Source organism: Scyliorhinus canicula, chromosome 9 (genome assembly GCF_902713615.1).
Source record: "Scyliorhinus canicula chromosome 9, sScyCan1.1, whole genome shotgun sequence".
In the NCBI taxonomy this organism is placed as follows: Eukaryota; Metazoa; Chordata; class Chondrichthyes; order Carcharhiniformes; family Scyliorhinidae; genus Scyliorhinus; species Scyliorhinus canicula.
This window is the reverse complement of record NC_052154.1, coordinates 69,049,225-69,074,795: the sequence shown is the minus strand read 5'-3', so window position 1 is coordinate 69,074,795 and position 25,571 is coordinate 69,049,225. Positions and strand designations below refer to the sequence as shown.

The following is a 25,571-nucleotide window of genomic DNA, read 5'->3' as shown; positions in this document are numbered from 1 at the left end:
CAATCCAACTGGGGATGTTATCTTTTTGCCTGGCCATGTCTGGTCACCTGGCCTTGGCTTTTGCTATTTGTGGATCTGGGTGGACCACAACTGGGCCTTGCTTCATAAATTAAATTACGCTAACCTGGTCAAAAGTATCAAAATAAATGTACGTTTTTTAAATTTAGAGTACCCAGTTATGTTTTTTCCAATTAAGGGGCAATTTTGCATGGCCAATCCACCTTACGTGCACATCTTTGAGTTGTAGGGGTGAGACCCACGCAGACAGTGGGAGAATGTGCAGACTCCACACAGACAGTGACTTAAGGCCGGGCGCACAAAAGTATCAAAATAGACTTGCTGAGGTGTGATAACCTCCCCCTATCCTTAACGGGGAGGGTTCAAACTATTAAAATAAATGTGCTCCTGAGATTTTTATTTCTCTTTCAATGTCTCCCAAATTTTCTTCTCAAGTCCTTTTTTGTCAAAGTCAACAAATTAATATCTTCCTTTATTTGTGCGGGCAAGACTCCCAGAATTTGTGAGGCTTTGCTCCAAAGAGACCGGTAATCGGGAGCCTGGCCTTAGTCAATTTATTGTTTTACTATTGGCAGCCAGTGGTCAGAAGATATTGTTGTGGTTCAGTGATCCCGGTTCCATTTGCAGATAAATTAAAGCGAGCTCCTGCACTGCTTCTAGTTTCCATACAAGAGTTACTGCACCGTTGCTTTTTCCCCGGCAAGATTTTCCTCTAATCCAGTGGTGATCTGGCACCCTGCGGGTTTGGAAGCAGTTCAGGCAACATTTCAAACTCTGTTCCCTGCCTTCGCTAGCCCCCATCTGCAACAACCACCTTTTTCTACCTGCGAGTTTGGACTGGATGGTTAAGTCTTGGGAGAGGAAGAGTCTGGAGAGGTTTGGAGACCTGTTCGTCCAAGCGAGATTTGCTAGTTTTAAAAAGTTGACTGAGAAATTTCACCTAATTGGTTCCAGTCTTTTCAGGTATTTCCAAATTTGTGATTTTCCATGCAAGATTTTCCTCTCCTTTCCCTTGGCATCACCCTCTTCTGAGTTGAAGACGGTCTTGCCTTTGGCCACGTCTGGTGGGGGGGGAGAATTATTTTGAACATACAGTCCCATACCCTTTCAAAGGAGTCTGCTCTGTTCAGTGAGGTGAAGACAAATTGGGAGGGTGAATTGGGTCCCATTCTTGATGGTGAAGTGTGGAGTGGGGCCCTTCACAGTGTCAACTCCACATCTTCACGTGCTCGGCTAAGTTTGATTCAATTCAAGGTTTTGCATGGGAATCATCTGACTAAAGCCAGGATGAGTGAATTCTCCCCCGGGTTGGATGATAAGTGTGAGTGTTGCTCTCGTGCGCTGGCTAACCATACACTTATATTCTGGTCCTGTCCCAAGTTGGTAATCTTCTGGAGCTCTTTCTTTAACACCATGTTGAAGATGTTCCATGTAGATTTGGATCCATGTCTGCTGGTGGCCATATTTGGGATATCGGACTCGTCGATGCTTCTGACGGGTGAAGGCGGATGTTCTTACCGTTGCCACATTGACAGCTGGAGACGAGTTCTGCTTGGGTGGCGGTCTCCTACTCAGTCTAGAGCCTCGGCTTGGTTGAGTGACCTCGTGTCTTTTCTACATTTGAAGGTCAAGCACATATTAGAGGGTTGGTAGAGAGGTTCCTCCTGAGATGGCAACATTTAAGGAGCTAGTCACCGTCCGCTGTTGGGATGTTTAGTTTAGTGTTTGTGTTAATATTAATATGTGCTTTCGTTTTTTTTTCTTTTTCTTCTATTGTGTATTTCTGTTTGATTGTTTTGGATGGTTTTGTTTCATATGAAATTTTTTTAATAAACATACTTTTTTTAAAAAGTATTTGTCCGGGGCTTCCAGTGACGGCGGGCGGGAGGCGGCCGCGCAACGGAGGGCTCCCGATCAGGAACGGCATTTTCGGGGCTTTAAGCCCAGTCCCCGGGTCCACGGAGGCGCCAAAGGCAGGGAGAAGGCACGGAGGAGGCACAGTAGAAGAAGATGTCCAGGATCAGCAAGAAAGCGGCCGGTAAAAGAACAGCTGAGGGCCCGTCGGGGAGTGGAGAGGTCACCAGGGAAAAAGGAGGCTGGAGCACTAGGGGAGGCCGCATGGCTGAAGAAATAACTAAGGTAATGGCTGCAGAATTCAAAAGGCAGTTTACAAAACACCTGGAGGCGATGAGGAAGGAGACGAGGGAGGTTTTGAGTGTGCTGGTGGAGGAGGCGATTTCCCCGGTGATAACGGCGGTGGCGAGTGCAATGGCGGAGGTGCGGGCGCAAGGGGAAGCGCTGAAGGTAGTGGAGGAGACGGTGGCGCAGCATGATGATCAACTTGCCTCGATGGGGAAGGAGATGTGGAAGGCAATGGCGGTGAACAAGGATCTGCGAGGAAAATTGGAAGACCTGGAAAACGGGTCCAGGCGACAGAATTTGAGGATTGTGGGGCTGCCCAAAGGAGTTGAAGGGCCGAGGCCGACTGAGTATTTTGCCGCTATGCTGGCAAAAGTATTGGGACAGGGTGAGGATCCCTCCCGATATGAACTGGATCGGGCTCATCGGTCGGGGTGAGGTGAGCCACCAAGTGTAGTGACTTTGTGCTTCCGTAGGTACTGTGTGAAAGAGAAGGTCCTGTGCTGGGCCAAGCAGAAGCGGGTGGTGCAGTGGGCTGTAGCTGGTATACGTGTCTACCAGGACTTTATGGTGGAGCTGGCGAGGAGGTGGGCTGCTTTCAACCGGGTGAAGAGGGCACTGTACATTAGCAAGGTGCAGTGCGGCATTGTATATCCAGCGAAGCTGAGGGTGACTTGTAAGCTCAAGGACTTTTATTTTGGAACGGCGGAAGCAGCGGAGGAAGGCAGAAGGACTGTGGCAGAATTGAGAAATAGCCAAGTGCCGATGTAACCTCAAGACTGTATTTTCTTCTTTTTTGTCTCGTCTTTTTTTGTTTCACTGCGTCCGGGTGCATGGGCTAAAGGAGCCAATGGTGCATATATTTGGACAAGGGAAGTGATGGGATTTGCACTCGAAGTGAGGGCTCATTGGGGTGTAGGTGGATATGCGGAGTGTGTGTGCTAAAAGGAGATTTCTGGGCTTTCCGAGGGCCAGGAAAGGGACCCGGGCGGGGGCCTCCGCGCTGGCCGGTTTAAACCGGCCAGTGAATGGGAGTGAGGTGGGGGGAGGGGCTGCGGCCATCGGAGCCTGGCAGAAAAGGGTCCGAGTGGTCTAGCCGGAGTGGAAAGTTGGGGGGAAGGAACCGAGGTTGGGGGAAGGAGTTTTACAAGAGGCAGTGGGCGGGAGGAGTTGGAGGGGAGGGGTTGTATGGTTTACAACTCTTCGGTATCACATACGGTACTCTTTCGGAGGTTGGACAGCGTTGAGTGTGGGGGTGGGGGGGGGGGGGGGAGTAGATTCTAGGGTGACATGGGGTGTTTGGGGGGGGGGGGGGTGGACTCTCGGGTGACCAGGGGCGGTCCCGGACTCCTTTTTTCTCCTTTTTTTTTTGGGAGGGTTTGTTTTATTGGATGCATATATTGACAGGTGGGCTGTTATTTGGGGTGGTGGGAGAAAGGGATCGTTGTTATTGTTAAGAGGATTGACTTTGTATTTGTTACCGTTTACTGTTTGGGGGTGGGGTGGGAATTTTGGAGGAAAATGTGAAAATGGAGAATAAAAACATTTTTTAAAAACAGTATTTGTCCGACTACAATCTTGTAATTTGATAGATTAGGATTGCAATGTAGGACAGCACGATGGTGCAGTGGTTAGCACTGCTGCCTCATGGCATCGAGGTCCCAGGTTCGACCCCGGCTCTGGGTCACTGTCCATGTGGAGTTTGCATATTCTCCCCGTGTTTGCGTGAGCTTCACCCCCACGATCCAAAGATGTGCAGGCTCGGTTACGCTAAATTGCCCCTTAATTTGAAAATATGAATTGGGTACTCTAAATTTTAAAAAAACCCAGCATCCCCTGCTCCTATGTCTCGTTTAAACTCTTGAGGGGTGTCCATCCATTCTGAGTTTAATACCCCAATACCTGTTTATGTCGCTTACCTTCCCCAGGAAGGTTAGTTTATTTGCTTGTGGTTCATCTGTTTCTTGTATGTGACTATTATACAGGTTTTCAGTGTTTTCGAGTGACAAACAGTTTAAAAGTACTCTATTTTTCCACAGTTGTGACATATTGTACAGCCTTACAGGGCATTCTTCTTGCTTGAGCAATTGGTTCCCGCAACACCAAAGACATTTTAAGATGGCGGTTGACAGGCTTCAGCTTTGGTACGCTTTCTCTTCTGGGGCATACAAACTGAATGGTCTTGCTTGACCTTCTCCACAGGATCTCTCCTTGGCCGTGAACAAACACCCAGTTTCTGTTTCGTGAATTCTGGGTTTGCCTCGCAAACCGCTGTTTTCTCTAGTGCTTTGCCTAGGACCCTGACTGCAATTCTATCATCAATCAGCTCATCTTTTAAGATTCCATAATCACAGTTTCCTATCAATTTATAGAGATCTTTATGAATGAATCCATACTTTCACATTTATTTTATTAAATTCAGTCCTTTAGTATTAAATTCCAACGGACACTAAAAGTTTGTAGAACTTCTTCATAACAAGTTGAAGTCTCATCAACCCCTGCCTTGCTATCACATTGTCAACGGTGGATTCTACTGCATAAAGTAGTGTATTGGTCCTTTGATCTTTTTTGTATAATCCTGAAGCAGTTTTGTGCCTTGTGAAGCTTTGCTGGGCCTCTTGTGAGCCTCCTGCACTCCAAAATGGGGTTCCAGGAGTGATAGTGTGAACTTCATACTTCTGCTGAGCTCTGGAATTGTTCCTGCTTCTGTGCTGCTACTTGATTCTTCAGGCCTCTGCTCACTGCTGTCCAGTCCCTGGGCCTCAACTTGTATCTGCTCTGACATCTTGATGAGCTTCCTTCGAGGATCTCTTTGTTTGCCAAGCCTGTATATTCTTTTCAAGGTTCACTGGATCCTGAACTCACTGCCACCATGTTCTATTGCATGGTCAAGGTCTGGATGGGGATTTGGGGGATTGTCTGTTCTCCCAAAGAATGCTACTTGAGTATGTAGTTTGTCAAAATTATTGCTCTTTATTTACATATATTTGGATCTTTACACAAGGCTGGAGCTTCTCTTTCTTTACTTCTAAGTCCTGTGATCTGACGTCATTATCATATCAGCATCATGTATGCTTCTAATGTTAACCCTGTTACTCTGCAGCTACCTGTGAGGACAAGGAGAAAGACTGCAGGGAGGACAGCCACAACGCAGACCAAGGCACCATGACTTAGAAGGCTGTCCAGGGAAAAGTGCAGAATAGAAATGTGGTAGTATAATAGGAGACTCAATTAGGGTTCTGGTTAATGTCTTCGTCAATGAAGAACAAGTATCCCGAAGGGTGTGTTGCCTGGAAAGGTTATCTCTTGGCAGCTGGAGAGGACCTTGGAAAGGGAGGCGGTAAATCCTGTCGTTGTGGTGTGTGTTGAAATAAACAGCATAAGTAAGAATCGGGCAGTGCCGCACAAAGTGTATCAGGAATTAGGTTCTGAATCAAAAGCAGGACCTCCAGGTTAATAACATCCGGAATGGCACATGAATAAAAAAGGTAGGCTCTATTTGGAGTAAGACCACAAAGGGATAAACAGGATAATTACTCAGGTAACAGAGAGATGGCAGAAATATTTTAATTGATTTGCTTTGGTATTTATCAGGGAGATAGAACAGGTAGTTATGACATTGAATGAAAAGATGAGTAATGAGGTAAGTATATTAAAAAGTGAGGCATTACTACTTATATTCTATAATTCATTGGGAAAAGGTGTGGTGCCAGAGAATTTATTTCTTCTGCTATCAGTGTAGTATTGGTAGCTGAGTAAAACTTATTTTTATGTTGTGGATTCTGTGTAGGCATCTTGGATTGCTTTGACTCAGTTATAAAAATACCAAATTCACAGGAGTATCCAATAACAAAATCACAATTTGGGTGTCTTTCAGTCAGCATCCAAGCCAGTACTAGATGCTGGTTTATAGGGTTCCCTCTCGAGCAGCTCAGTAACACATCAACACGGCACCTCGCTCAAGTGGAATAATAGTGTTCTGATGTATTTTATCGGCCTGACTGTTGTTCTGGTTCAGAACACGAGGAAAGTTAGTTCTGGCGAAATTATTAAGTGAAATAATTTTGTCAAGAAACTGATTACATATATTCACTCCACTTATAAATACAATTATGGGTGAAGTGTTGAAGGCTTTGACGTAGCTCAAAGCTTTATAAGTAGTGCAACAATCTTATTGACTTTAATAATTATTTCAGCCAGTGGTGCCTATAATCGCTATTGTGCCAACTCACTTCATCTCCAAATCTAAGCTTATCCTGACCCATTTTCAACATGGCGATTGCTCCTTCTTCTGTGTTCGCACTTTTTTCCACTGAAGCTGGGCACAGAGTTGAGACTGAACCTTCCTGATCTGGATGGCACCATTCCATATTGAGCAGCGAATTGGGCAACATTCTGCTAAGGAATCGGGAAATATTTCTGTCTGGTTTTGAAACGGAGACTTTTCATGTGTGAGATGAATCTGATATCCACTACACCATAGGAAACACTGCTAAAGTATCGCCACAGTTCCAGAGGACCATAGGCTGCTCTTTCCCTTTGAGAGCTGATTATTCATGATTAAACCCGAGAATTACCACATCTCAAACGAGGGGCAAGGTTGAGAAAGCGGGGCCTTCGTGAATAACCTCAGCCGGTATGGGAATTCAACCTGCGCTGTTGGTGTCACTCTGCATCACGAACCAGCTGGCCAGCCAACTGAGCTAATCAATCCCCAAAAACAGTTTTACGGGCAGCACGGTGACTCAGCGGTTAGCACTGCAGTCTTATTGCGCCTAGATCCCAGGTTCGATCCCGGCTCTGGGTCACTGTCTGTGTGGAGTTTGCACATTCTCCCCATGTTTGCGTGGGTTTCGCCCCCACAACACAAAGATGTGCAGGTTAGGTGGATTGAACACGCTAAATTGCCCCTTAATTGGAAAAAATGAATTGGGTATTCTAAATTTTTTTTAAAACAGTTTTACTCAGTTGCACTTGATTTATCTGTAAAGCGATTGCAGCAGGACTTGAACTTACATTGTTAAGCCAATTAATTGCATTGCTAAAGACCAGTGATAAGCATTGGCTTGCCTATAAATGGACACAGCTGTAACAGGGTGTGGATGGAACTGAGACAGTCTTTCATTCGACTGAGCTGTTTTAAGAATAAATCTATTTGAGGTAAAAGACTAGTTTTAGACTAATTGTTTCACCATATACAATTACTGGAATTAACAGAGCTTTCGATTCTTATCTGAGGTAACCTACCTATATAGTTTGTATAGCATAGAACTTCAATCTCTAACATGATACATTTACAAATGAAAAATTATATATAAAAAATAAGAACTTGGCCTACTTATGTGACTTGTATTTTTTGTTCTGGATAGTTGTGTTTGGTACTGGAGATCGAGTGGTAGAAATGGAGGATACAGAGGATGACGATCTTGCCACATCTGTGTAAGTAAGCTTCTGCCATTGATTTATTGTGTTAAGATTTGGAGTACAAAATGTGAGACTTGGAGAACTTTTTGTAATTTTTCAATGGTCTCAATAACACGAAACAACAGCAAAAAAGGACTTTTTTCAATGGCAAGGACAGAAACTGCATTGTAACACAGCCTTGATGATGCATTATTCATCATTTGGTGTCCTCTAGTGATCTTATAAGCATGTGAATAATCAATTTTTCTTCAAGTCTCCTATGCTCAGAATGTCCTTGAAACCGCAACAGAAATTATATAATCAAACTTCTTCCTTCATATGAACTTATTCAGGTTAAATTCAGGTAACCTCAACTTCATATTCCCGCATACGCCCAATAAATTTTCACCCCCTTGCTTATTAAGAATCTATCTGCCTTTGCCTTAAACAGTGGCCCCTAGTTCTGGATTCTCCCTCAAGAAGAAACATATGGATGAAAATGGAATAGTGTAGGTCAGATAGGCTTCAGATGGTTTCACAGGTCGGCGAAACATCAAGGGCCGAAGGGCCCGTACTGCGCTGTAATGTTCTATGTTCTACATTTAAGTAATGACACCGTGGCAAATGTTACTGCGGTGATATAAACATCAAATATCTACCCATTTTGTGGTCATTAGTTGGGAATCCTATGCTTCCCCTTTCAAGCAGCTTACTTTATCTCAGATTTTGTGAAGATCTTAAGATACCTCCAAATTCAAATGTTGTCTTGTACATTTAAGACTCATCACAGAAATGTTCAGGATATTATGCAACCAAAAATGAACTAAATTTTAATCATATCCCATGATAAGCATCTGAATGGGGATGCTACCAAAAAGATGACCAGACATTCCAAAAGGGAAAGTATACAGGAACAGCCAGGAATTCATTTTCACTTTTAGCCAATCTTGATAACAATTGGTATGCAGGAGGACACCTGTCATAATCACAGAGTTGTTACAGTGTAGAATGAGGCCATTCAGCCCATGGTGTCTTGCACTGGCTTGCCAAGTGAGCAGTTTACCCAATGCCATTCCCCTTTTTTCCCATAATCCTGCATATTCTTCCCTTTCAGATAACACGCTAATTCCCTTTTTGAATGCTTGACTGAACTGGCCTCCAATACACTCTCAGGAACTCCATGCCAGGCCTCAACCACATGCTGCGTGGAAAACTTGTTTCATATCACTTTTTTTTGCTTCCTTTGCAGTTACATCAAATCAGTACCCTCTCGTTCTCAGTCTTTTCATGAGTGGGAATCGTTTTCCCTATCTACCCACATGGTTTTGAATACCCTTCTCTCTAATCTCCTCTCAGACGTCTCTCCTCCCAGGAAAACATCTGTCCAAAGGAGGCCATCCGGCCCTTTTGAGCCTGCTCCACCATTCAATGAGAACTTGGCTGATCCGATTGTAACCTCAACTTCATATTCCTGCATACGCCCAATAAACTTTCACCCCCTTGCTTATTAAGAATCTATCTGCCTGTGCCTTAAACAGTGGCCCCTAGTTCTGGATTCTCCCTCAAGAAGAAACATCTGCTCCACATCCACCCTCAGGATCTTGTATGTTTCGGTCAAGTCGTGCCTACTCTTCTAAACTCCAGCGGATATAAGTCTAGCCTGTCCAACTTTTCCAAATCAGGTGTAAGTTTAGTAAACCTTCTCTGAACTGCTCCAGGTCTCACCGATGCCCTGCATAACTGAAGCATAAGCTCCCTATGTTTGTATTAAATTCCCTATTCGATAATCAGACCTATTAGCTTTCCTAATTACTTGCTGAACCTGTATACTACCTTTTTGCAATTCATGCATGAGGACCCCCAGATCCCCTTACATCTTAGAGCTCTGCAATCTCTCATCATTAAGATAATATTGTTACGACACCCTGGGCCAGAACGTGGTCAATTTCAACCCCACTTGACCCGGAGTTGCAGCACGGTGGAAATTAACTTTTATTTTAAAATACCCCAGGCGTTTGGCTGCCGAATAACTACAGTCACCAACTTGTAAATTTAAATACAATTTAACTTTGTATTATTAACAATAACTAGAATTAAATAGGCAGTAAATACAACTGGTTAACTTATAACTAATCTGACCCCCCCCCCCCCCCCCCCCCCCCAACCCCCAACCCTTTTAAGTCACGGCATTCTATACATACACACACACAGACAAACAAACACAGAGGGGAAAGAGGTGTGTAAAATAATAATGATACTAATAGGATAAGAGTCTTTGTTTCAGTTGGATGTTTCCCAGTTTGTTTCTTTAGTCTGGGCTTTCGGATGGATGTTATCTTTTCTTTCAGCTTGCAATGGTTTTCACTTGGGCTTACAGAAGTAGCAGGTTTTCAGCATTCAAGAAAAAAGAGACAGCTTCTTTAAGGGCCTGGAAGGTTTTGACTTCAGACAATAGGCAGCAAAGCAGACAGAGAGAGCTGCTTCCATGGTGAGGGTCCAGTGGTTTCTCCTGGATTCTCTCCAAACAGCTCCATCTGACAGGAACTAGTCACTGTCGGTTGCTGATCAGAATACTGTTCCTGCCCAATCCCTTGGCCACCACCAACCAATCAAAATTAACCCCTCCAATCTCTTGGGTGTCATAAAGTTCCTCTGTCCATAATACATAACTTTACGCAGTGTACTACTTTGACAGTTTGAGATCCTTACTTCCTCTGCTCAACTTAAAGATATGCCTCCATTAACGATCCATGGATCAAAATCTATAAAGTCAAAATGAAAGAAATAGGACGAAGGGAATCAACAGTAAAGGGCCCTTACAATATGCTTGCTTTTTATATTTTCCTGCCAAAATTGACAATTTCATACTTCTCCACATAATGCTCCATTTGCCAGATCTTTGCCCACTCAATTAACCTATCTTTACTCTTTTGTCGCCTACTTGTGTCCTCTTCATATCTCACTATCCTACCTATCTTTGTCATCAGCAAATTTAGCAACCATACCTTTGATCCCTTCATCCAAGTAATTTCTATAACTTACAAACTTTTGACGCCACAACACTGATCCCAGTGGCATACCACTTGTTACATCCGGCCAACCAGAAAAAAATTAATTTATGTCTATCCTCTGTTTCCTGTTAGCTAACCAATCTTCTATCCATGCCAATATGTTACCCCTTACACTATGAGCTTTTATATTTCGCAATGACCCTTGATGTGGCACCTTATTAAATGCCTTCTGGAAACCTAAATACAGTGCACAGATTCCTCTTTATCCTCAGCATAAGTTGCTACTTCAAAGACCTCCATCCAATTGGTTAAACATGATTTGCCTTGCACAGAACCATGTTGACTCTGCCTTCGTGCCATGCTATAACGTCTTTATCATCTCAACTTCTGCACTCTGTCTACGTAACTGAAGTTCCTCATCCTTGGACCATTCTTGTGAATCTTCTCTGCACATTCCAATGCCATCACATCCTTCCTAAAGTGCAGTGCCCAGAACTGGGTGCAATACTCCAGCTGGGGCTGAACTAATATCTTAGACACATTCAACATAACCTCCTTGCTCTTGTACTCTATGCTCCTATTAATAAAGTCTAGGATACTACGTGTTTTATTGAGTACTCTTAACCTGTCCTGCCACCTTTGATGTCAAATGATAAAACAACTCCAATGTGATTTTCTCTGACATTCATACCAGGTCAATTTTAAACTTAAAATACCAAAATCTTTCCAATATTGAAAAAAACATTTATTATCAGAATGATTGATTGCACTAATAATTTTTTTAAGAGGGTCCAGGAACAGAGAGACTTGGAGATGTATATAGATAGACCTTTTGAAGGTGAAAGGACGGGTTTTGAAGGTTGTTAAAAAGCATTTGGAATTCTCATCATAAACCTCGGCACAAAAACAAGGGAGTTCTGCCAAACCTGTATAAAACACTGGTTAGACAGCAGCTGGAATATTGTTTCTAATCCTTGGTACCACTCTTTAGAAAGGAAGTTGAGGCTGAAGAGATGGTGCACAGATTTACTTGAATGGCATTAGGGTTGAAAGACTTTTATTATGTGAAGAGAATAGAAGAATGGGCTTGTTCTCCTTCGACGAAAGAAGGTTAAAGGGAAACTTGATAGCAGTATTTAAAATCATGGGTTTTGATGGAAGAAATAAGGAGAAACTGTTTCCTTTGGCAGGAGTTGGCAAGCAGCGAATACAGATTTATAGTAAATGGCAAAAGAACTAGATAATTCAGCAACAGTGAAGTCGTCGAGAGGGATGAGGTGGGAAAATGCAATGAGCTGTTGTGATATGGAATACACTGCCTGAAAGACTACTAGAAACAGATTCAATAATAACTTCCAAACAGGAATTGCAGAGCTGTGACAAATGAGAAGGAGATTGGGACTATTTGGATAACTCTTTCAAGGATATGGGTCAAATGGGCCACTTCTGTTCTGGGTTATTCTATGATTCACAGTGATTGAATGCCAAATTGTAGGTTTTGTTGCATCCTGCTATTGGAGTGTTAGTGATAATTTCAGGACTAAATTAGGTAATTATGTATATAATAGTGTGGAAACCTTCCACCTTTGCTGTTCAAATATATCTTCAGCTTCTCTTGGAGGGACAAGATCACCAACTTGGATTCTGGAGCTTACTAATTCTGCCAGCATACACTCATTACGGAGCCAACAAAGTCTGCGATGGTTTGGCCGCATCATCGAATGTATACCCAAAATACCTTTTTTTGTGCGGTGAATTGGCCACTAGGTCACCACCTGACGGACTTTCATGCCTTCACAACAAGGACACCTGTAAGTGAGAGATGTAGATAGCAGACACCAATACAGCCAAAGAGAAATAGAAGATAGCCATCGATGATTGGGACCTCTGAAGGAGCATCAGAAAAGACGAGGAGAAATGGAAAGCTCACCTGGCTGAGAAGAGGCCCAGAGAAAACAGGCCAATGAATTGTGTACCTTCTTTATCCACTATCCTGTGTGCAGCAAATAGAAAAGAGTTTGCACTCCAGAGTGGGGCTCCCGAACCACACCAGGCGATGTTTAACACTGAGTTGACCACCACTCCCAAATTGTCTCATGAAATAGAAGGCTGCCAGAGAAAAATAGTTGTGTGGAAGTAAATCCTTGATTCCTATTTATCCTTCAGGTTAATTTACCCCTCATTACAATTTTTAAAGCTTAGCATACATAGCAAGTTGCACCTAATTTGGTTGTAGGAAGAACAACAACTTGTATTTATGTAGCGCCTTCACAGAAGGATTATAAAGCAAATTCGACACCAAGCCAAAGGAGTGAGGAGACATTTGAGCAGATGGTCATCAACCTGGTTGAAGAGGTGACTTTAAGGTAGTATCTAAAAGGAGGGAGACAAACACAGGGGTTTAAGAAGGGAATTCCTGCCTTTTGGGGCTTAGGCGGCTGAAAGCGTTGCCAAAAATGGTGGAACAATTTGATGGGATGCTCAGTGGGCCAGAATTCAATGAGCATGGACATTCCTGAGGGCTGTGAGGCTGGAGGAGATTACAGAGCTAGGTAGGGATGAGGTCATGGAGGGTTTTGAAAAGACGGATGAGAATTTTAAAACGGAGGAGTTGCTAGACCAGAAAGCTAATACAGGTCAGCGAGAACAGAGAAGATGGGACTTGGTGTAAATAAGAAAATTGTCAGCAGAAGGTTTAATGACGTCAGGTTTAGGAGGATGGAGTATGGAAGGACAGACCAGGAGTGTTTGCCACCAATGATTGGGACCTCTGAAGGAGCATCAGAAAAAACAAGGAGAAATGGAAAGCTCACCTGGCTGAGAAGAGGCCCAGAGAAAACAGGCCAGTGTCAGAGGTCACAATCATTTGTGTTTGAAGTAACAAATACTCGGATTGGGTTTCAGCGGCAGATGAGTTGGGACAGGCACAAAGTCAAGCGATGTAGAAATAGGAAGTCTCAATGATTGTTTGTTTATGTGGTCAATAGCTCATTTTCTGGTCACGTGTCACCAAGGCTGGTTTAACCTCATACTGTTGCCAGAGAGAGGAATGGAGTTTGTAGCAGGGACTGAAGATGGTGGCTTCAAATTCCCAATGTTTGGTTGGAGGAAATGGCTGCTCATTCAGTGCTGCATTTCAGATAAGCTGACCGATGAGGTAGAGCTGGTGGCACCGGTGTACATGTGAAACTAGCACTGTTTTCAGATGATGTCGCCGATGGGAAACTTGTAAATAAAAGGGGAGCGTCAAACAGATATAGTTTGAAGGATCTCAACTTGCACACAGCAATCAGGACATGTCAAAAACATGTCATTCATATTAGCTGAAGGTGCAATATGGCTCCCCCTCCCACAATAGTGATGTTTGAATCAATGCCCATTTCTGGAAATTAGATATACATGATGCATAAAAAATAGTAATATTGTATAACTATGCAATAATTACATTTTTAAAAAGTTGATATCCCTTTTTTCATCTCTTTATTCATCCAGTTCATCTGCTATTGATGCTGAGTTTGATACAGTCATTGGGCACATGGAAGATATTATTATGGGTAGGTGAAAACAGTGCTAAATAAATTAATTTAAAGTTAAATTTTTTACCTTGTTTTCGCACTTTGTAGCTACCGCCAGTTTCACAACCATTTGCTCCAAATTACATTTGTAGCATTCTAAATATCTTAACCCTTATATTTGGCTTGTTATTTTAATTGGTATGTCATTGCTGTACTATATGGAACCAAATTTGAGATATGAGAGAACAGAATTGGGAATAGCATCAGCTGTTGGAGTTTATTTGTATCCAGAGTTTGTGTTCACATTCATAGATTTCTTTTACAGTTCAGACAGATATTTTACACATTGCTTAAGATAATATAACAGCAGGAGAGTTACACCATGTAATGCATGGTTAATTTGTATTAACAAGGGAAGTGTTTACATGTTGACTTACTAGTATATGTAAAGGACAGCCTAAAAGAAAAGTGGCTGCTACTAGGCTCATCTGCCCATTACACTGGTGCTTTATTGAGGCTGATTTGACTCTTGTAAGTCACGAAACAATTCCTGATCCTCTAAGCAAACACACTTTGTTAACTTAATGCTCCTGGAAAAAAATCCTAGTTTTCAAATTGGCAGTTGCTTGTAAATTGCTCACATTTCTGAAGTCAATTTGATTTCAGAACCAAAGTATAATCTCTGTAATCGCGTCATGAATTCCTGTTCTTCCTTATCAATTGAGACAAGAAGAATGTACATTGATTTTAGGAGGGAGAAACAGATCAGAGAAGAGAAATAAACAGTGCACAAATTTAAAAAAAATATGCAGGGGGCAACTTCCAGCATGAACGTTGAATACATAATTGAATGCGGGGGTCTTCTGTCATCAACCATCACCCTCCGCATTCTTGGGGAGGAGAGGGAAGGCTTGGTCCTTGCCAATCGGATCCTTGGGAGTGCCGATTCAGTGCAATTTCCCCTACACCGAGGCCAAGGTCACAGGCTGGGAGAAATCAGCATAACATTTCTAATGGCGCAGCCCATCTCTTTCCTTCCCCTGGCCCCAAGCAGCATTAAAACTGCAGGTCCAGACACTGCTGTTGCTTCTTCTCCTCAGGGGTTGGGGGGTGGGGTTGCAGGGGCTGGTGTGGGTGCTGTTTCTTTCCCCACCCATTCTCCCTCCCACCATATTTCCTTCTGGGTAAAAGCAAATTACTGCGGATGCTGGAATCTGAAACCAAGGTGAAAATGCTGGAAAATCACAGCAGGTCTGGCAGCATCTGTAGGGAGAGAAAAGAGCTAACGTTTAGAGTCCAAGATGACCCGTTGTCAAATCTGAGCTTTCATATTTCCTTATAAGAACATAGAACATAAGAACTCGGAGCAGGAGTAGGCCATCTGGCCCTTCGATCCTGCTCCGCCATTCAATGAGATCATGGTTGATCTTTTGTGGTCTCAGCTCCACTTTCCCGCCCGAACACCATTACCCTTTGTTCTTCATAAAACTATCCATCTTTATCTAGAAAACATTTATTGAAGGAACCTCAACTACTTCACTGGGCAGGGAATTCCATATATTCACAACACTTTGGGTGAAGAAGTTCCTCCTGAGCTCAATCTTAAATCTCTTCCCCCTTTATTTTGAGGCTATGCCCCCAGTTCTGCTTTCACCCGCCAGTGGAAACAACCTCCCTGCATCTATCCTATCGATTCCCTTCATAATTTTATATGTTTCTATAAGATTACCCCACATCCTTCTAAATTCCAACGAGTACAGTCCCAGTCTACTCAAACTCTCCTTGTAATCCAACCCCCTCAACTCTGGGATTAACCTAGTGAATCTCCTCTGCACACCCTCCAGTGCCAGTACATCCTTTCTCGGGTAAGGAGACCAAAACTGAACACAATACTCCAGGTGTGGCCTCACTAACACCTTATACAATTGCAACATAACCGTCCTAGTCTTAAACGCCATCCCTCTAGCAATGAAGAACAAAAGTCCATTCGCCATCTTAATCACCTGTTGCACTTGTAAACCAACTTTTTGCGACTCATGCACTAAGACACCCCTCTACACAGCAGCATGTTTTAATATTTTATCATTTAAATAATAATCTCTTTTGCTGTTATTCCTACCAAAATGGATAACTTCACATTTGTCAACATTGTATTCCATCGGCAGCATGGTGGCACAGTGGTTAGCATTGCTGCATCACAGCGCCAAGGTCCCAGGTTTGATCCTGGCTCTGGGACACTGTCCGTGTTGAGTTTGCACATTCTCCCTGTGTTTCCATGGGTTTCGCCTTCACCCCCACAACCCAAAGATGTGCAGGGTAGGTGGATTGGTCAAGCTAAATTGGCCCTTAATTGTAAATAATGAATTGGGTACTCCAAATTTAGAAAAAAAACATTGTATTCCATCTGTCAAACCCGAGCCCATTCACTTAACCTATCCAAATCCCTCTGCAGACTTCCAGTGTCCTCTGCACTTTTTGCTTTACCACTCATCTTAGTGTCATCTGCAAGCTTGGACACATTGCACTTGGTCCTCAACTCTCTTGTGAGAGCCATGTTAGGCTGGAGGGTTTTAGTTGAAAGTAAGTCCCTCAAAAATGTTATCTGTTAGCTTTATGCCTGAAAAAAATCAAACTTTTACTCTGGTATGTATGGTATGTAAACACATAAAATTGAAGAGCAATAAACGCAAATAATATGATGCAGTGGCAATGAAGGAAACATAGCTTGAATATGTTGAGGACTGGGCCCTTAATATTCAAAGATATAGGGCGCGATTCTCCGCCCCCCACGCCGGGTGGGAGAATAGCGGGGGGGCCTCCCGTCATTTTTCACGCCCTCCCACTATTTCTCTCCCCCCCCCCCCCCCCCCCCCTCACGCCACGAATCGCCGCTCGTCGTTTTATACGGCGAGCGGCGATTCTCCAAGGCCGAGCGGCCGGGCCTTCATGCCCGTTTCAACACGGCAGCAAACACACCTGCTCGCTGCAATCGTGAAACGGGTGCCAGATTCCCGTTTGGGGCATCTGGGGGCCCGATTGGCACGGCAGTACCACGGCCTTGCCAAGGGGGGACATAGGCTCGCGATCGGTGCCCACTGATCGCCCCGCAAGTTCAAGCCGTGGGGCTGCTGAGGGAAAAGACGCCAACTGCGCATGCGTGGGTTGGCGTTGTCCAACCTGCGCATACGCAGCAGACGTCATCGGCCGCGTCAGCCGGCATGACGCTTGACGTGCGGCCTTGACGACCGTCGTCAAGGCCACGCCGCCATGACGCACGGGGCCACGCTCCTAGCCCCGCCTGGGGGGGGAGAATCGGCCCCGGAAGTGGGCGTGAAGGCTGCCATGGGTCACGGCCTGTCCCACGGCAGTCTTTACGATTCTCCGCATTTGCGGAGAATCTCGCCCATAAAGCTTTCAAGAAAAGTAGAAAAAGGAGGTGGGCTGATAGTACTGATTAGGCAAGGTGTTATCGTGTTCGAAAGAGCAACAAGGACAGAATCCATTCGGTTAGAGTTGAAAATGATACGATCACACTCCTAGGGATATTCTGTAGACTTCTAAATAGTGTGAAATTTAACTTCACCAGAGAGGACTTTGATCAACGTCTTGTTCTTTGTTCCGTTAACCTAACTGTATTCCTGAGACATACTTTTGTCCCTGCATCCTGGTTATGGGGGCTTTCTTTTGGGAAATCTGCTCTCTGAAGTTCCCTTGTCCTGTCCAACCTCTCCTGATACTAGCTTACAACTAACTCAAAGTTATTTCTGTCCCAGAGTGGTCCCTGGTTGCTAAGCAACAACCTAGTTTTTCTTTAAATTCGGTTTGCTTTCATGTCGTAAACCGTCAGACGTCTGAAACCAACCCAACTTGTCATTAACCCGTTCAATACAAAATTAATTTAATTAAAGATATACTTTATTTCTAATGCCCAAAATTATAAATCTAAACTACTTAAAACTACCTCTGTTTTCTGACACTGTTAGTTGATTGAGCCTGCATGTGATTTCTATAGAGCAATCCAGTCCGTCCCTGTAAGTTTGTTTTCTTCAAACATCCATTCATATTCATTTTGAAATCATCGATTCACCATCATGATGGGCTGTGAGTTTCAATTCCTTACCGTTCACTGTGCAAAAATGTTCATCCTCATATTTCTCCCCCCCTCCCCGTACCTATTTCCCAAACCATAAATCTGTGTACCCTGGTCCTTTGTACCATCAACCATTGGGAACAGTGTGTCCTTGCCTACCTTACTCAAACCTGTCATAATCGTGCATGCCTCTATCAAATGTCTGCTCAGTCTCCTTTGCTCCAAAGAGAACAATCCCAGTTTCTCTAACCTAACCTTGTGGCTAAAATCTTCCATCCCTTGAACCACTAAAACGCCTCTCCACTCTTTGAAAGACTCTCATACCTTTCTTAAAGTGTAATAATGAGAACTGAACATAGTACTTTAGTTGTGGCATAACCAGAGCTTTATAAAGCTTAAGTACAACTCCCCTGCTATTATACCCTCAATACCTCTACTTATGAAGCCCAAGGGGCAGTACGGTGGCACAGTGGTTAGCATTGCTGCCTCATGGCATCGAGGTCCTAGGTTTGATCCCGGCTCTGCGACACTGTCCGTGTGGAGTTTGCACATTCTCCCTGTGTTTGTGTGGGTTTCGCCCCTACAACCCAAAGATGTGCAGGGTAGGTGGATTGGTCACGCTAAATTGCCCCTTAATTGGAAAAAATGAATTGGGTACACTAAATTTATTTTTAAAAAACTTATGAGGCCCAAGATCCTATATGTTTTGATAGCCACTCTCTCAACATGTCCAGCCATATTCAAAGATCTATGCACATGGATCCCCAGGTCCCTCTCTCCTTGCACACTGTTTAGAACTATGTCATTAAGTCTGCAGAGAGCCACCATGCATGCGATGGGCCAAATAGCCACTTCTGTTCTGTAAATGACTCTGACTGCAGAGTCTGACTGGTTACGTCAACAATTTCTGTATCTGTTTAGTGACACTGCAATATATGCAAATACAGTTGGTCATCGAAACTTGTATTTAATGCTGCAGAATGTGTTCTTTTAATCTCTTTCTTTCAGACGAAGACTTTCAGCAGTTACAGAGAAATTTTATGGACAAATACTATTTAGAATTTGAGAATACTGAAGAAAACAAACTTATTTACACTTCAATTTTTCAAGAATATGTGAGTATCTTCCCTTGATTACTTTTTTTGGTATTTCTCTGACAATCTTGAGATGTTCTAGAATACATAGATTCTATCTATAATTTCCTGAAACCTCCTAATAAAACTAACATTCTGTACCAATGGCAGTATGATTTTTATATGAGAATCATAGTAAAGATGGGGTGATGAGAGGAACTAGAAAACTGAAAAGGATTTTGATATAGCTCCAAAGGGGAAAAGAAACTGGGAAATATTGTCTGAGAAAAAAAAAGGAACTCTAGTGTCAGTAGATATCAGTAATAGTATCCAAAGTAAGAATACCTTCCTCTGGAAATTTTTGTATTCCAGGACCAAGTAGCCATTTATTTTCCATATCTTTGTGTCATATGTTGTTCTGTGGGGGAGGGCTATTCAGTTGGTTTGATTTTCAAAAGATATAAAGTCTTACATGATTCTTTTAAAGTGTGCGATTTAAAAAAATATATATATAAATTTAGAGTAGCCAATTCTCTATTTTTTCCAATTAAGGGGCAATTTAGCGTGGCCAATCCACCTACCTTGCACATCTTTATGGGTTGTGGGGGTGAGACCCACGCAGACACGGGGAGAATGTGCAAACTCCACACGGTCAGTGACCCGGGGCCAGGATCGAACCTGGGTCCTCTACGCCATGAGGCAACAGTGCAACCATTGCACCACCATGCCGCCTGTAGAAGTGTATGATCTTAAATTATTTGATGTGTCTACGATCGAGCTAATATGAGAACATATTTTGCACGACAGACAATCCTTGGACTTGCGACACAATTAGTTCCTGACAACTGCAACTTATGTTGAAACATCTTAAGTTAGTACCGATTTTCCCATAAGAACAATATTAGAAATCAGGGACTGGTTCCTGATACCTGATTTTCACCAAAATAACCAGGAATGTTGTCCTGAGTCAATTATTAAAAATAGGAATATAGCAATAACTTAATATTGTGAAATAGTTTTAAGAAAAAGTTTGGAAACACAAAGATTCACTAAGTTGCGTCAGGACAGCAACTGAGTATCTTGAGCCAGGAATGATGCAGAACGTTGATGTGCACTTATGAATTAACTCGTTCGCTGGCATGGCATTGTTTTTTTTTATAAATAATTTTTATTGAAATTTTTACAAAATATAAACATCTTAACTCTATTAACGTACAACCGCGGTAACACCCCATAAACAATGCCCCCCAGCTTCAAGAGCAACTTCAAACAAAAGGAAGAAACAAAAACAAAGAAAAAGAGAAAAGAAAAAAAAACAAACAAAGGAGAGAGATAGCACCCTCCACAAACCCTTGTGCACAGTTCTCCCTCCCCCCAATCCTTACCCCCCCCCCCGGGTTGCTGCTGCTGTTGGCCTGTTTCCCTACCGTTCCGCCAGGAAGTCCAGAAAGGACAGTGGTGGGAAGTTGTGTGTGGAGGCTGAGGAGATAAGCGAGATACTAAATGAATACTTTTCGTCAGTATTCACTCAAGAAAAAGATAATATTGTGGAGGAGAATGCTGAGACCCAGGCTATTAGAATAGATGGCATTGAGGTGCGTAGGGAAGAAGTGTTGGCAATTCTGGACAAGGTGAAAATAGATAAGTCCCCGGGGCCAGATGGGATTTATCCTAGGATTCTCTGGGAAGCCAGGGAAGAGATTGCTGAGCCTTTGGCTTTGATTTTTAGGTCATCATTGGCTACAGGAATAGTGCCAGAGGACTGGAGGATAGCAAATGTGGTCCCTTTGTTCAAGAAGGGGAGTAGAGATAACCCCGGTAACTATAGGCCGGTGAGCCTAACGTCTGTGGTGGGTAAAGTCTTGGAGAGGATTATAAAAGATACAATTTATAATCATCTAGATAGGAATAATATGATTAGGGACAGTCAGCATGGTTTTGTGAAGGGTAGGTCATGCCTCACAAACCTTATCGAGTTCTTTGAGAAGGTGACTGAACAGGTAGACGAGGGTAGAGCAGTTGATGTGGTGTATATGGATTTCAGTAAAGCGTTTGATAAGGTTCCCCACGGTCGTCTATTGCAGAAAATACGGAGGCTGGGGATTGAGGGTGATTTAGAGATGTGGATCAGAAATTGGCTAGTTGAAAGAAGACAGAGAGTGGTAGTTGATGGGAAATGTTCAGAATGGAGTTCAGTTACGAGTGGCGTACCACAAGGATCTGTTCTGGGGCCGTTGCTGTTTGTCATTTTTATAAATGACCTAGAGGAGGGCGCAGAAGGATGGGTGAGTAAATTTGCAGACGACACTAAAGTCGGTGGAGTTGTAGACAGTGCGGAAGGATGTTGCAGGTTACAGAGGGACATAGATAAGCTGCAGAGCTGGGCTGAGAGGTGGCAAATGGAGTTTAATGTGGAGAAGTGTGAGGTGATTCACTTTGGAAAGAATAACAGAAATGCAGAATATTTGGCTAATGGTAAAATTCTTGGTAGTGTGGATGAGCAGAGGGATCTCGGTGTCCATGTACATAGATCCCTGAAAGTTGCCACCCAGGTTGATAGGGTTGTGAAGAAGGCCTATGGTGTGTTGGCCTTTATTGGTAGAGGGATTGAGTTCCGGAGCCATGAGGTCATGTTGCAGTTGTACAAAACTCTAGTACGGCCACATTTGGAGTATTGCGTACAGTTCTGGTCGCCTCATTATAGGAAGGACGTGGAAGCTTTGGAACGGGTGCAGAGGAGATTTACCAGGATGTTGCCTGGTATGGAGGGAAAATCTTATGAGGAAACGCTGATGGACTTGAGGTTGTTTTCGTTAGAGAGAAGAAGGTTAAGAGGTGACTTAATAGTGGCATACAAAATGATCAGAGGGTTAGATAGGGTGGACAGCGAGAGCCTTCTCCCGTGGATGGAGGTGGCTAGCACGAGGGGACATAGCCTTAAATTGAGGGGTAATAGATATAGGACAGAGGTCAGAGGTGGGTTTTTTACGCAAAGAGTGGTGAGGCCATGGAATGCCCTACCTGCAACAGTAGTGAACTCGCCAACATTGAGGGCATTTAAAAATTTATTGGATAAGCATATGGATGATAAGGGCATAGTGTAGGTTAGATGGCCTTTAGATTTTTTCCATGTCGGTGCAACATCGAGGGCCGAAGGGCCTGTACTGCGCTGTATCGTTCTATGTTCTATGTTCTAAAGGGCTGCCACCGCCTGAAAAACCCTTGTACTGATCCCCTCAGGGCAAATTTCACCCTCTCCAACTTAATGAACCCCGCCATATCCGAGATCCAGGCCTCCATGCTTGGGGGCCTCACATCCTTCCATTGGAGCAAGATCCTCCGCCGGGCTACTAGGGACACAAAGGCCAGAACCCCGGCCTCTATCGCCTCCTGCACTCCCGGCTCCACTGCAACCCCAAAAATTGCGAGTCCCCAGCCTGGCTCGACCCTGGATCCTTGGAAAATTGCCCCTTGGAAAAAAATAATTGGGTACTCTAAATTTAAAAAAAAAAAATCTCTCCAGCTTCGGACAAGCCCAAAACATGTGAACATGATTCGTGGGCCCACCCGCACATTATCCACACCTATCCTCCACCCTGAAAAGTCCTCAAACACCCCATTCACCCCTAGCGAGTCTAAAACCGTGTTCCCATTCCTTTCCAATCTCCCTCACCGCCTCCAGCTTTCTCAGTTGATGTGCCTACATCCTACTCGCCTTTTCCCCATATTCATAGACTGCCCCCCGGCCCTCCTCAACTGCCCCACCGCTTTACCCGTAGATATCAGTCCAAACACCATCTGGAGTTTCTGCCGCTCCCTCAACAACTCAGCCTCCGGGGCCTCCGAATACCTCCTATCCACCTGCAGGATCTTATCCACTAACCTCGCCATCTCTGCCCGCTCTGTCTTGACTCTATGTGCCTGTATTGATATAAACGTCCCCTCACCACTGCTTTCAACTGCTCCCATAGCGTGGCGGCCGAAACCTCCCCCATGTTTTTCCGCTCCACGTAACCCCCAATAATAGCCCTCACACGCTCACAAACCTCCTCATCTGCTAACAGTCCCACACCCAGCCTCCACAGTGGGTGCTGGCCCCCTCCCTGATTCACCTGCAAGTCCACCCAATGTGGCGCGTGGTCTGAAACCACAATTGGCGAGTACTCCAAACTGACCACCCCCTCCCACGACGTCCTATCCATCACCAAATAATCGATCCGGAAGTACATCCTATGCACATGGGGAGAAGAACAAAAATTCCTTCACCCTCGGCCTACAAAATCTCCATGGGTCCACTCCTCCTATACACTCCAGAAACTCTTTCAATTCCCTCACCATCGCTGATACCCTCCCCGACCTCAGACTCAACCGATCCAATTTTGTCTCTTTCCCCCCCCCCTCCCTGTTATCAGCCGATGCAAGTCCAGGTCAGGGATCTTCCACAGCACCCGCCTCATAAACTCAACACCGTCCCAGTTTGGGGCGTAAACATTCACCAAAACCACCAGCACCCTTTCGAATTTCCCACTCACCATAAATAATCTCCCCCCAGAGTCAGCCACTATTTTCCCAACCTCAAATGTTTTCCCAACCTCAAACGCAACCCGCTTATTTATAGGAACGCCACTCCCAGCATCTTCAATACTAATCTTGAATGAAAGACCTGACCTACCCAACCTTTCCTTAGCCTGGTCTGAATGCAAGATCCGCCTTTAAGGTCCTCAAATGCACGTACACACGGGACCTCTTGACCAGCCCATTCAAACCCTCTCACATTCCATGTGATCAGCCTGGTCAATGATCTCTTCCCCCCCCCCCCGGGCCGATCAACCATAGCCGCTCTTGGGCCAGCCTCTGGCCCGTGTCCCACAACCCACCAGGCCTGCCCTCGGATGTCCACTGTCATCAACCCCTCTCGGATCGTACTTCAGAAGTCCCTCCCCTTTCAGCTGTCCCTCCTCCCCAGCAACCCCCCCCCCCCCCCCCCCCCCCCCCCAAACAAAGCAACAATCCCAACCCCTTTTAACACACTAACCACCTGCTCACCCCCACTGCGCACCAGCTAGCCTGGCAGCCCCAGCCATACCGTGGCACCTAACATTCAACTCCCCCCACTGATCCCCCTCAACACACACACACACACACACACACACACACTCTCCCTTGATGCAAACAGCAATAACAACAAAATAATTTTTTTTTAAAAGAGGGCCAAAGGAAAATAACCTCCAGAGAAAAACAAAAAAACAAAACCCAATGCACACATCCAACACTACCCTCCCCCATTCCATCAAAATAGCCCTGAGTGAAGCAACAAACAAAGACCCCAAAGAAGCCCCCCCCCCACCCTCGGGCGACAAGCAAGTTACAGCATTAACAGCCCAATAAGAAAGAACAATCCCCAAGGCAAAAGAAACCCAGACCCTGAACTCTCCGGCAAGGGGGGTAGAGAGAACCAACCTCCCCAAACACTTCCTCCTGCCAGTCCATTGTCTCTCGCAAACTCCATCGCTTCCTCCGGTATACCAAAATAATATTCACGGCCAGAGGCGGGCCGGGTACAGCATCCCTAACTTTATCCCATTCTTAAAGAGGGCATCCTTCACTCGATTTAAATCCGCTCTCCTCTTGGCCAGCACTGCACTCAGGTCCTGGTATACCCGAAACTCGTTACCCTCCCAGGTACATCGCCTCGCCTGCCTGGCCCAACTCCAGATCCTTTCTTTATCAAGGAACCGGTGCAACCGCACACCATTGCCCTCGGCGGTTCGTTAGCCTGCGGCTTCCCCATGAGCGGTCTGTGTGCCTGATCCACCTCCAGGGGCCGTTCGAAGGCCCACTCCCCCAGCATCTTCTCCAGCATTATGGCAACATAAGAGCCAGCTTTCACTCCCTCAATGTTCACTGGCAACTCCACAATCCTCTCTCTCTGGGAGAAGTTTTTGAGATCTTCCACCTTCTCTCTGTGTATCTCTCAACACCCCCTATTTCAGCCACCAAGGAATCAAGCTGCTCTTCGTACTCTCCCATCGTCTCCTCCACCTTCTGGATCGTCTACCTTTGGGTCTCCAGCCTCATCTCCACACGGTCGATCCCCGCCTTAAGCGGGTCCACCTTCTTTGCCAGGTCCTCCAGAGACTCCTTTCTCTACTGGCTGAATTCAAGAAGTCCACCAGCTGCTCCATCGGCCATTGAGAAGGTAGGACTTTGCTCTCTGCCATCTTTCCATGTGTCGCAGGAAAAAATTCTTCCTCCTACAGCTCCTGTCGCCTAAAACCACTTCTGGTCTTCCTCCACCACTCCTGCACCTTTTTCCATCAAA

The 25,571-nt window shown here is 44.5% G+C and overlaps 1 protein-coding gene across 1 annotated transcript in view; it reads left to right on the top strand.

Moving 5' to 3' along the window:
* The window catches only part of LOC119971391 (ADP-ribosylation factor-like 2 binding protein), a 49,492-nt gene that overhangs the window by 5,751 nt on the left and 18,170 nt on the right, over nt 1–25,571 (top strand). The window contains exons 2-4 of the mRNA XM_038806860.1: nt 7,527–7,596; nt 14,064–14,125; nt 19,185–19,291. Of these exons, the coding sequence (XP_038662788.1) occupies nt 7,527–7,596; nt 14,064–14,125; nt 19,185–19,291 (239 nt within the window). The remainder of the gene's footprint in view (nt 1–7,526; nt 7,597–14,063; nt 14,126–19,184; nt 19,292–25,571) is intronic.